Below are 10,844 nucleotides of genomic sequence, written 5' to 3'. Positions count from 1 at the left end.
CGGGGGAGGTGGGGTTTAGGTCCCCTTGACACCCCCCCCCAAGTCCGCATCTCAACTCAGGGTTCAAATGGCTTGCGGGGTGGGTGGGAGAGGGCAGGGCGGGGCAGGGCCTGCCTCTCTCGCCCTACTGGGGGGTGGGGGGGCGGGTCCCCTGGGAACCGCTCCTCCCGCCTGCCGCCGCTTTAAGAGGCTGCTCCGCAGCAGCGAGCGGGGCCGGAGCGCAGCCCGAGCGAGCAGAACTGAGCCGAGCCGGCAGGTGACGGCAACGGCATGACCGGCCACCACGGCTGGGGCTACGGCCGGAACGACGGTAGGCACAGACCCCAGCCAGCCCCCATCCACTGGGACTCGCCCCTGACCCTCCCACCCAGCGGGACCTGCAAGCCCCCTATCCTCCAGGCGAGACGGGGACCCTTCTCCCATCCAGCCCCCAGAGCCCGGCCCACCCGCCGGGTCAGAGCCCTGGCTCCCCCGCAACTGGCGCAAAGTGAGCGCTGCTCTCCGTCCGGCCCGGCCGCCAGCAAGCCACCCGCGGCCAAGTGCGTCCTGCCTCCTCCTCCGCGCAGCCCCTGACGACCCAGCTCGCTGGGACCTGGGCCGGACACTCACTCATCCCCCGCTGGAGTGCGCAGCGGGTGGAGGTAGCCCAGGGCAGCTGGGGGCGGGCTGAACACAGCGCGCTGCGCGGTGTATGTGCGGGGAGCGCGCACGGCTGGTGTGCAGTGACCTCCCAGGAGCTGGGCTCCGCGTGGGCAAGGGCGCGGTGTCCCCGGCAGAGTTTGCCCGTCGAAGCGTCCAAGCTTTCAAGTCGGCAGGTATGTGAAGGAAGGGAGCATCTAAGGGCGCACGGATGTGTCTGCGTGTCTGCCTCTGGCAGAGTGTCTGAGCACGTCCCTGTGTGAGACAAGGGAGCCGATGGCCCACATCAGCCTCCTGGTCTGACCGGGAGAATAGCTCCTCGATCCTGCCTCAGTTTCCTCCTTAAGATTCAGAGGAAGGGAGAAGAGGCAGACGGTGAGAGCCAGACCGCTTGAGTGTGGGTCTGCGGCAGGGCAGTTCCTTTGAGGCTATTTCTTAGCAAGCTGGGGTGGGGATGTGGGATAAGGGTTCTTAGCTTTCCCTGAGGAACCAAGATCCAGAGGAAACCAAGCAAGGCAGGTGGGGGTGGGGAGAAGGGGAGTGTTGGTGGGAGGAACACCCCCATCCCTACTTATCTGCAGAGAGGCAGGCACTCTGTGAGGGGTGGATGAGGGTCCTGGGTGCCAAGTCTGGGTGTCTGGAGGTTACAATTGGGCCAGAGAGAGTTAGGGAGGTGCTGTGGGGTCTTTGCCTCCTCTCTGAGGTCCCAAGCACACAGGAGCATATTTTGAAGGGGAAAACCCTGTTTGGACATGTGAAAGCTAGAAAGAGATTTTCAGAACAAGGCAACAGAGATCTGCAGAGATGCAGAGAGAAGCAGAGAAGGGGCAGGTTGACAGGACCCTCCTAGAAGATTCTCTTCCCCCACGCCCAGCTCCTGCTCCCAGCCAGCTTCTGGATGCCTTCCCCAGAGTCAAAGTCCCCTGACTCTAGCCTTCTTGCTAGTCCTGACCACCAGCACTGAATGTCCAGTATCGCATTAGGTCTGCCCCGAAGCTGGCCTCCCTGAAGCTGCTGTGCCTCACCCAGTCCTGGGTCACCCAGCCTAGGGACAGTGAGGGCGGGAAGGACAGAGGATGGAGGTGCTGGCATGCGGCATGCTCACAGGACTTCAAAAATAACCCACAGTGGGTCTGGGCCACGCTTCTGAGTCATCCGCTGGGGACATAGCTCTGTCGGCACCTGCTGCTGTTTTCTCAGGAAAACTTAAGAAGCCAAAAACGGGGAGAAGCACCAGCCGGCAGTGGCTCTAAAAATAGGCTGCATCTCAGGATGTTCCCCAGGGAGATGCCGAGCCTCTCGGCTGCAGATGGAATCTCTGGGAGGCAGGTGGTGGGTGCTCGTGGGTGTGCACACAGGTGTGCATGTGTGTGCACGAGCATGTGGTTTGCTGTAGTCTCTTAGTGCAGACCCGGGTTTGCAACAGGGGGTATCTCTGTGTGAGGGTGCCTATGTGTGTGTCAGAGATACTTGGAAGGGCTGCACACTTGTACACTTGTGTTACTGGGCCTGCCCGCTCTGGATGCGGTGAGCTCAGGCCACTGTGCACATATGTGTGTGCACATGAAAATCTCCTTGGACCTGCACATGCCCAAGGAGGGCAGCTGGGGGCAAGGCATGCACACACTGTGTGTTTACTCCTGTACCCAAGTGTGCATGCACACGTGCACAAGTGACCCTCAGTGCCCTCATCTGTGAAATGGGAATCACACTTGGCTCTACTTGACAAGGCTATTATGAGAAGCAAATGCATGTCATAGAACCAAAGTGAAGTTGATGTGAGCTTTTGTTATCATTATGATGAATACCGACTGGAACTTGGTCAGATGCAAGAAGAGGCCAGACACCCGGTAGGGTAGGGTCAGGGACCTCGAGGCCCTGGGGACCTCTCTAAACATATGCTGGGTGTTGGGGAGGACCTGCTACCCCAAATCGCCCCTGAGCCTGTAGCTTTTGTGTGCTCCCTTCCACGCGTTAGCTCTCTGGATCTCCTATCAGCTATGAGTAGAGAGCTTTGGGGAGGCCATTTCACAGACAAGAAAATGGAGGCTAAGAGGGGAAGTGGCAGAGCTGGGAGTGACGCTCCAGACCATGAGACTCCATAGCAGAGGCTGACCTCTGAAAGGATATGGCATGGAGACCATCCCCCACAGATGCCCTCGTCTGCAGCCCTGAGATCCAGGCTGGCCTGAATCCTTGCCTTCTCCCCGCCATCTGCAGGCCCCTCACACTGGCACAAGCTGTATCCCATTGCCCAGGGAGACCGCCAGTCACCAATCAATATCATATCTAGCCAGGCTGTGTACTCGCCCAGCCTGAAGCCACTGGAGATTTCCTATGAGTCCTGCAGATCCCTCAGCATCGCCAACAATGGCCACTCTGTCCAAGTGGACTTCAATGACAGCGATGACCGAACCGGTAAGTGGTCCCTGCCAGCCGCTGGCACTCTTCTCCTTGGGATCCTAACCTGATTGGGGCAGGCTCAAGAAAGGCAGAACGCCATACTGGGAAAGGAAGGCTCCACTTTTCACCATCTGTGAGGCCTCCGTCTCCTGATGCATAAAATAGGGGGCATTAAGACCCTGTTTCCCTCCCTGGGGTCACAGAGAGGAAAAATGAAAAACCCGGAGTGATGTCTGTAGTGCTGGCATGTAGTAGATGCACAAGAAATACAAATTCTCTTTCTTCTCTTTCATTTAGCTCTTGAGGTCGGGTTTGTTTCCGCTCCCTGCCCCATCACTGACCTGCTGTGTGGCCTAAGGCCAAACCCTCCTCTGTGTGTGATCTGGTTAAGCCCAGCAGAAAGAGAATGGAGCTAAAATGTTCTGCGTGCCAGGCCCCTTGTTAAGGTCATAGGCAGTTGTTTATTCCTCTTAAGAACCTGCCTCTAAGATGGGCTAGCAGAAACTTAGTAAGCTGGGGAGGGCCAGAACCTGCCTGGTCCTACTCCGAAGTCTCCAGCCCAACTACAGCCTCAAATCCCAACCATCTTGGACCAAAGGGAGCCCAGGGGGAGCTTGTGGCAGCTCCTTCCAGGGTCTCTTTGCCCTGGGATTAGAGGGTTCCTCCATGATAAGTTCCTAGACAGAAGGCTTGGGAGTGCTCCTTAGTATAGGGATTTTTGTCCTTATGACCAGGCCTGTGAGGGGTCGAGTGGGACAAAGAGGGAACCTGCTAAAGTTTCTTACATAGGGAAGTGACTGGTACTCTGCCCCTCTGTCTCCGACCCCTGCCCCCCATACATGTAATAAAAGTACTCGGGAACTCAAGTTTCAAATAGAGAATCAAAAGGCAGACGAGAGGAGGAAAGCCAGATCGGAATGATCTTATTTTCTTAGTCCCGAGTTCTCCAGTAGGGTAGGAAAAAAGGAAAGAAGATCAGTTACATTTCTTGCTGTAGAAGGGAGGAAATGCAGCAGATCCTCAGAAGAGAGACACAGCATTCCTGGTACTGAATTCTAAGTAAAAGGCTCTCACCCAGAGCTTTATGGAGGCACGTGGGGCTCTTGATGACGTTGTTGTTTAGTCACTAAGTCGTGTCCAACTCTTAGCGACCCTGTAGAATGTAGCCTGCCAGGCTCCTCTGTCCTTTGGGATTTCCCAGGCAAGAATACTAGAGTGGGTTGCCATTTCTTTCTCCAGGGAATCTTCCCAACCCAGGGATCGAATCTGCTTCTCCTGCACTGGCAGATTCTTTACCACTAAGCCACCAGGGAAGCACCTAAGATCACAGTTTGTGAAGGAGTAGTTTTCCAGTGACTGGACCTTCCGAATAACCTTCAGAGGGCACTGAGGGCTCAATTCAGACATGAGTAGCTCAGTGAAGGCCACTCTTGGTAGGGAAGGCCCAAGGGAGCATTCCTCTGGACTACGGATCCAGGGGCTCACTTTCTAGCCTGGCTGGGGTTCCCTCCCTTAACAGAATGCCCAGGCCTGAGGGGTTAGGGTCCCAGTGGAAAGAAAGTAGGCTTAGGAGTGAGAGAGTTGGGGCTCTGCCACTTCCCAGCTGTGTGACCTTAGGCAAGAGACCTACCTTTTCGAGCCTCTGTGCCACATCTGGCCAGGAGGATAACAATGTGTCCCCCTCTAGGCCACAGTAGGGGTTCATGTCTGCAGAGTGCCTGAACACATAGTAAGTACACCATGAATGGCAGTGTGTCCTGTGCTCAGGATGCAGAGAGCAGGCTGAGGAAGCCAAGCTCACGGGTTAGGGAGGGAGGCCACTCTCTAAGAGGTTACACTATGGAGTCCCAGGTGGGGTATGCTCGGAAGAGTGAGCCTCCCAGTCCATATCAGAAGCTCAGTCTGTAGGCCCTCCCCATCACTGGGCCTCAACCCAGAGCCACCACCTTCAGGCTCAGTTAACCACCCAGCATTGCCATGGACAGACCTGCTGCTCAGGTGAGGCAGGACAGCGAGACAGGGGCTCTGGGCTGTCCCATTATCCTCCTCCTCGAGGGGCCCACAGGAGTCAGGGCCCTGCCCTGGTCACCCATCCTGGAGGGGCCTAGTGGAACTCTGAGCCCAGGGCCGTCACCTGATCCAGGAGCTCACATTCAGGCCTGGTGGGGGCTCCCTCCACTGCTAGATCTATTTCAGCTAGAAATTCAATCAGTCCCAGGAGGCCTTGTGTGTGGCCTCTGCTCACTGAGTATCAGAGTAGGAAAGTCACAAAACCAGCATAAATTGGCCCTGCCAAAGAGGCCATGAGGGTGGGACTCTGGTCAAGAAAGGGGCCTGACCCTTGGAGTGGGGACCCTCAGGAGCTGGCCTCTGGACATCAGGTCCTGGGGAGCCACCAGGTTCTGGGCAGGCAACACAGCCTGGTGATTAGGGCCTTGGGCTCTGGACTTACATGAAGTAGATACGGGCTTATATCTTAGCTCAGTGCCTTGCTGTGTGTGACCTTGGGCAAAGACCTTGCCCTCTGTGTCTCTCGGTTCCTCCTTTATACAATAGGAATAATAATAGGTTCTGTCCTGAGTTACCAGGAAGACTAAAGAAGAGAATCCTTCTGACCCAGCTCTGAGTCAGGGCTGCAGGGATGGGACGTCTACCGTTAGTGGCGACGGGGATCTGAGAAGCAACATCCCAGCTTTACCTGGAAAGTGGGCAGGAGTGGGGAGGATGTACCCTCTCAGTACCAGACTCCTCTGCCACCTACAGGCCTCCAGGATTTCTGCCCTGGCCCAGTCAAGGACATAGGGAACTGCATGGGGACTGATCCAAGTCTGCTTAGCCCCAGGAATGTTCCAAATGAAGAGTTTATCTCCCTTCTGGGCACTGCCCTGATGCTAGTACTGCCGCCTTCAGGCAGTGTGGGGTCTCTCACGGCTATTGCTACAGGTCCCCCTTCTCCCCTCAGTGGTGTCTGGGGGCCCCCTGGATGGGCCCTACCGGCTTAAGCAGTTCCATTTCCACTGGGGCAAGAAGCACGGTGTGGGCTCGGAGCACACGGTGGATGGCAAGTCATTCCCCAGCGAGGTAAGACCCTCCTCTGCCTGATGGGGGAAGGAGTGGGGTACTGGGGAGTCAGGGGGTTGCTAGGTGCCCAATGTGGGTCACTGGAGGGAGTGAAGTCCCCTAGGGGACCTCCACCCACCCTCAGCACAGAGTCTTCCACCTGAAGTTGGCCCTCTGTTGTGCTGATCTGTGTGTCCAGAAAGAATTTTCTGAAGGGCGAATCCAGTCCCATCACAGCCTTGCAACAACCCTTCAAGGATTAAGCTTGGCATTCAAGGGCCTGCGTGACCGGGCTTTGCCTGGCCTCATCTCACCTTGACCTTTTCTCATACTGACCTGCATGTAATGACTCTCTGCCCACACCTGGCTCTTTCATGTTGCTGTTGTTATTGTTTAGTGACTAAGTCTTGTCCTACTCTTTTGCAACTCCATCACTGTAGTTCGCCAGGCGTCTCTGTCCACGGGATTCTCCAGGCAAGAATACTGGAGTGGGTTGCCATTTCCTTCTCCAGGGGATCTTCCCGACCCAGGGATCGAACCCACATCTCCTGTGCCTCCTGCATTGGCAGGCGGATTCTCTACCACTGAGCCACCTGGGAAGCTTGGCTTTTTCATACCTCTAGGCATTTACCTATGCTGTTCTTTCTGCCTGCAATACCTTGCCCCGAGAGTGCCACTGGGTAACCCTCTTCTGATTCTTTGGCCTCAGCTGCAGGATCCACTTCCTCAGGGAGGTGTCACGTTAGATGGTCATTATCTACTTCACAGTTCATGGAGGGCAGGGCTGAGCTCTTTGGTCCCTTGGGGCTCAGGAAAGGGTCAGACCTAGAGCAGGGTTAATGCTATCTTTAACCCATGACTCCCAGAGGAGCCCCTCCTGCAGGGGGCCAGGAGTCCTGTGGGAGTAAGGGAAAACTAGCCCTGAACTCTCATGGACCCTGGGAGGTACTAAGCACTGGCCTGGCCTGTTGTTGCCCTGTAGCTGCACCTGGTTCATTGGAACGCCAAGAAGTACAGCACCTTTGGGGAGGCAGCCTCAGCGCCCGATGGCCTGGCTGTGGTTGGTGTCTTCCTGGAGGTGAGGGGGTTACCTGGGACCCAGAGGGCCATGGGAGGCCTGGTGCCACCCCTAGTCCCAGAACATAGTGAATTCTGGGCTCACACTGCCTTCTGTCTGACAGACAGGAGACGAGCACCCCAGCATGAACCGTCTGACAGATGCGCTCTACATGGTTCGGTTTAAGGTGAGACCAGGGGTCGGTGCCCTTGATCCAGAGCAGCCTGGGGGGAGAGGAAGGACCAGGCTAGATCATGGAGTGGGCCCTCCCACTCCTCCCTGCAGCAGACCCTTGCAGAGGTGAAGGGTGCAGGTCTACAGCTGTGGGGCGCTGCAACTGACTCCTCCCCACTGCATGCCCAGGGTGCCATCTGGTTGGGTATAGGATTCATAAGATGCTTATCACATTAATGGTCCTCCGACAGGCAGCACCACTAAGGTTTGTCGAGGGCAAAGGAGAGAACATGGTGCCCTGAGAGCTTTAGGAGCCACAGCTTTCTAATCCAAAAGGATGGGTGATGGCCTCTGGGGTCACAGACATTTGCCCACAGTTTGCATCACTGGGCCGTATAAGCCTAAACCCTATTGACAGAAATGGGCTGGGAAGGTGCTGCTTTCATCCTGGTGGGAGGTCTATGCTGATTCCTGGGTCCCCCACCCTGGCCCAGGGCACCAAGGCCCAGTTCAGCTGCTTCAACCCCAAGTGCCTCCTGCCTGCCAGCCGGCACTACTGGACCTACCCCGGGTCCCTGACAACACCACCTCTGAGCGAGAGCGTCACCTGGATTGTGCTCCGGGAGCCCATCCGTATCTCTGAGAGGCAGGTGAGTCCTCCCAGAGGAGCAGATGGAGGGAGGTGACACTCAGGCACACCTGGGCAGCATGACCATAGCAGACTACAGCCTGTGGTCCCACCGTCAAGGTTCCCATTTTTTGCTACTAAATGTTCAGATTCTTGGGTGGGGGTCAGCTTGGTTGTTAGTCATTAGGACCTGGACACAGGCTAGGAGAGATCCCTGGATCCTGGGACCTCCCCTAGTGTGCTAGAATCTGAATGCTGCATTTGCAGACGATTCTTAGCTAGAGCGGAGATTGGAACTGGAGCTACACGAACAGGACCCAGGTTCAGAGGCTCTTTAGTGAATAAGTCACTGAGCTTGGGGCTCCCAAACATGAAATGAGTGGGGGGAAGTAGGGACAAGCCCTAGGGACAGGAGGAGAGAGGGGCAGAGCTGGCTGGGCAGGGTATGCCAGATGATGTGTCTGGGGTCAGAGGGGACCACAGCTCCCCCATTCTGCCCTGAGTATCTCTTCTGCCCTAAGATGGAGAAATTCCGGAGCCTGCTTTTCACCTCAGAGGAGGATGAGAGGATCCATATGGTGAACAACTTCCGGCCGCCACAGCCACTGAAGGGCCGTGTGGTCAAGGCCTCCTTCCGGGCCTGAGCTGTCTACCTGCCCAGCCAGTCACCGGGGCACCATCTTCCCAAGGGCTTCCATGTCAGCAGACACCAAACCATCCTAGGCTCCCTGCCTGGGGTTGCTATGGACCCTCCTTCAGTTGGCTTGCTCCTTGGCCACACTGGAGGCTTCTTGACGGGACCCTCAAGTCAGGGGACACCTTTCAGCAGCCCTGGGGACAGGAAGGGACCTGAGCCGAGTGTGGTCCAAGCCTGAGGCTGCCTCTGCTCTCCAAGACCCAAAGGCCCCTGGGAACCTCCTCTTGTCTTCCCCACTGGCAGTGGCAGCAGTCCTACTCCGAGCTCACACTGTGACGGATGAGACCAAACTCTCTGGGGCAAGCAGCTGGCACTCCCAGAAAGACTCAAGCAATAATTAGAAGAGTGGGCAGAGCTGCCCTCTCAGCATTACCTCTTCTGCGGGCCTCCGCTATGCACGCACCTCACTGCCAGGCCATTAAAACTGGGACTCAGCCTGCTGCGGGTGACGTGGCCTTCTCCCTCCAGCCACCTGCTGCCATAGGCAGGCACTGGCTACAGCTTATGTAGTATCTCCCTCCATCCCCACCCAGCCACCAAAGCAACCTACATGACAATCCCTCCATGCACTGATTAATAAATTCAATCATTCATGCAACAAATACCCACTGAGTGCCTGTGTTCTATCAAGTACCCTTCTGGACATCGGAGAGGCCATGGTGATGAGTCAAGCACGGGATGTTGAGAGGGCCATAGGCACTGAGCTCAGACTGTGATAACTTCATCTGGTGAAGGGATTAAATTCCAACCAGTGTTCCAAGGCAGAGAGATGGGAACAGTGTGTTTGAGCAGAAAGAGCAGAGGTGCCAGCTCCCAGGTGAGAGCCCAGGGTGTCTGTGGAGTGGAGAAGCACCAGTGGGGCTGGAGGCCCGGGGGAGGGCCTGGGACTCTCTCCAAGGCTAGTGGAGTCAGGAAGGATCTGGAGTAAAGGGAGGGCGAGGCCAGATGTGCAAAGGGGGGAGATCCCTGGGGAGTGTTGGGGGGCAGGCAGGAGTGGCAGCAGGGGGAGATGGTGGCCAGCAGCCAGGAGAAAGAATACAGGGTGGTGAAGGCTGGGAGCAGGGGGCTGAATGAGAGAGATTTAGATAGCATTTAGCTATCAATGAGGGGGGGGGGTGGGGGAGTACAGAATATGTCCCTGGGTAGAGAGAGGTGACAGGAAAGCCTGGGCAAGAGGAGACCAGGAGGGACACACAGCTTTTGTGGGGCCCTGGAGAGGAGTGCTAGGAAGGAGTGGGGTATTGGGGTCTGAGCCAAGAAGAGAGGTAGAGGGTGGAGGGAGGTTTGGAGCATCTTCATTCAAGGTGGTAGGTGAGGCCGAGGGGCAGGAGGGAGAGGGTACTCAGTGAGAGATCCAGCCCAGAACCTGGGCACATCCCTGGAAGATGCTGCTGAGGGGGAAAGCCAGAGTGGGGTCTGAGACACCTAATGAGAGTGTTTGGAAAGGTGGGGGGGGGTGGCGGGTGGAGGGTCTGAGGAGTCTGAGGCAGGGTGGGGCTGGGGTGAGAGAAGTGATCTCTCAGGGTGCAAAATTTAAAGACGCATGCACCCTCAGGTCCCAACCCTGCATCTGAATGACATTGAGAGTGCACGTCTCCTTAAACGTGCACTGAAGTGCCTTGCTGGATTCACCGTAGTCCCAGCCCAAGTCCAGAAGGGTTGGAAACCCAGCTATTGCTGCACCCCAGATGAGCCAGAGCAGGGAGGATGGTGGACAGTGGGGGCACTGAGGAGTGTGGGGCGGGGAGTAAAACTGGGACAGCAAACGTATGCCTGAGGTGGTGAAGGGAGAACTGAGGGGATGCAAGGTCAAGGTTTTTGGAGAGATGGACCAGGGCACGCCTGGGAAGGAGGCATGTTCAGGATGTGCCTGAACGTCCTTGGGAAGGAGGCCAACCTGCAGGTACTGGCAGGGCCAGGGGTGCATCCGTGTCTACTCACTTTGGCCATAGCTTGTCATGGTCACTATACCAGGAGGGCACTCCAAGGTCATGGGACACCTCTGGGCTTTGGCTGAGGCCATGAGGAGAGGGCAAAATTGGGCCTCAGACCTCTAGCTTCAAGCCCAGGGAGGCAGGGGAGGGAGAGGTTTGCTCTGTTGACAATCCCCCTTTCCACTCTCATGCTCGGGGCATACCTCTCCCCAGTGTGTCGGGGCACAAGGGGCACAGGTCCCTCACCAAGGG

At 56.7% G+C, this 10,844-nt stretch overlaps 1 protein-coding gene across 1 annotated transcript; it reads left to right on the top strand.

Moving 5' to 3' along the window:
* Positions 1–209: 209 nt before the first annotated feature.
* Positions 210–9,262, top strand: CA7 (carbonic anhydrase 7). Its single transcript, XM_040253430.1, has 7 exons — positions 210–310; positions 2,860–3,057; positions 6,005–6,123; positions 7,085–7,180; positions 7,284–7,346; positions 7,828–7,983; positions 8,483–9,262. The coding sequence occupies exons 1-7, from the start codon at positions 271–273 to the stop codon at positions 8,603–8,605; spliced, it is 795 nt and encodes a 264-aa protein (XP_040109364.1). The 5' UTR covers positions 210–270; the 3' UTR covers positions 8,606–9,262.
* The last annotated feature ends 1,582 nt before the right edge of the window (positions 9,263–10,844 follow it).

This window comes from Oryx dammah, unplaced genomic scaffold (assembly GCF_014754425.2).
Source record: "Oryx dammah isolate SB20612 unplaced genomic scaffold, SCBI_Odam_1.1 HiC_scaffold_13, whole genome shotgun sequence".
NCBI lineage: Eukaryota > Metazoa > Chordata > Mammalia > Artiodactyla > Bovidae > Oryx > Oryx dammah.
Note: the sequence above shows the minus strand (reverse complement) of the source record. Positions and strands in the feature narration are given on the sequence as shown.

What these genes read in the sequence shown, in the direction of transcription:
- CA7 (XM_040253430.1), top strand. Translation starts at nt 271, where the DNA reads ATGACCGGCCACCACGGCTGGGGCTACGGCCGGAACGACG. An exon ending in GGGCTACGGCCGGAACGACG is followed by an intron (nt 311 to 2,859) that starts GTAGGCACAGAC and finishes CGCCATCTGCAG; the next exon opens with GCCCCTCACACTGGCACAAG. An exon ending in TGACAGCGATGACCGAACCG is followed by an intron (nt 3,058 to 6,004) that starts GTAAGTGGTCCC and finishes TTCTCCCCTCAG; the next exon opens with TGGTGTCTGGGGGCCCCCTG.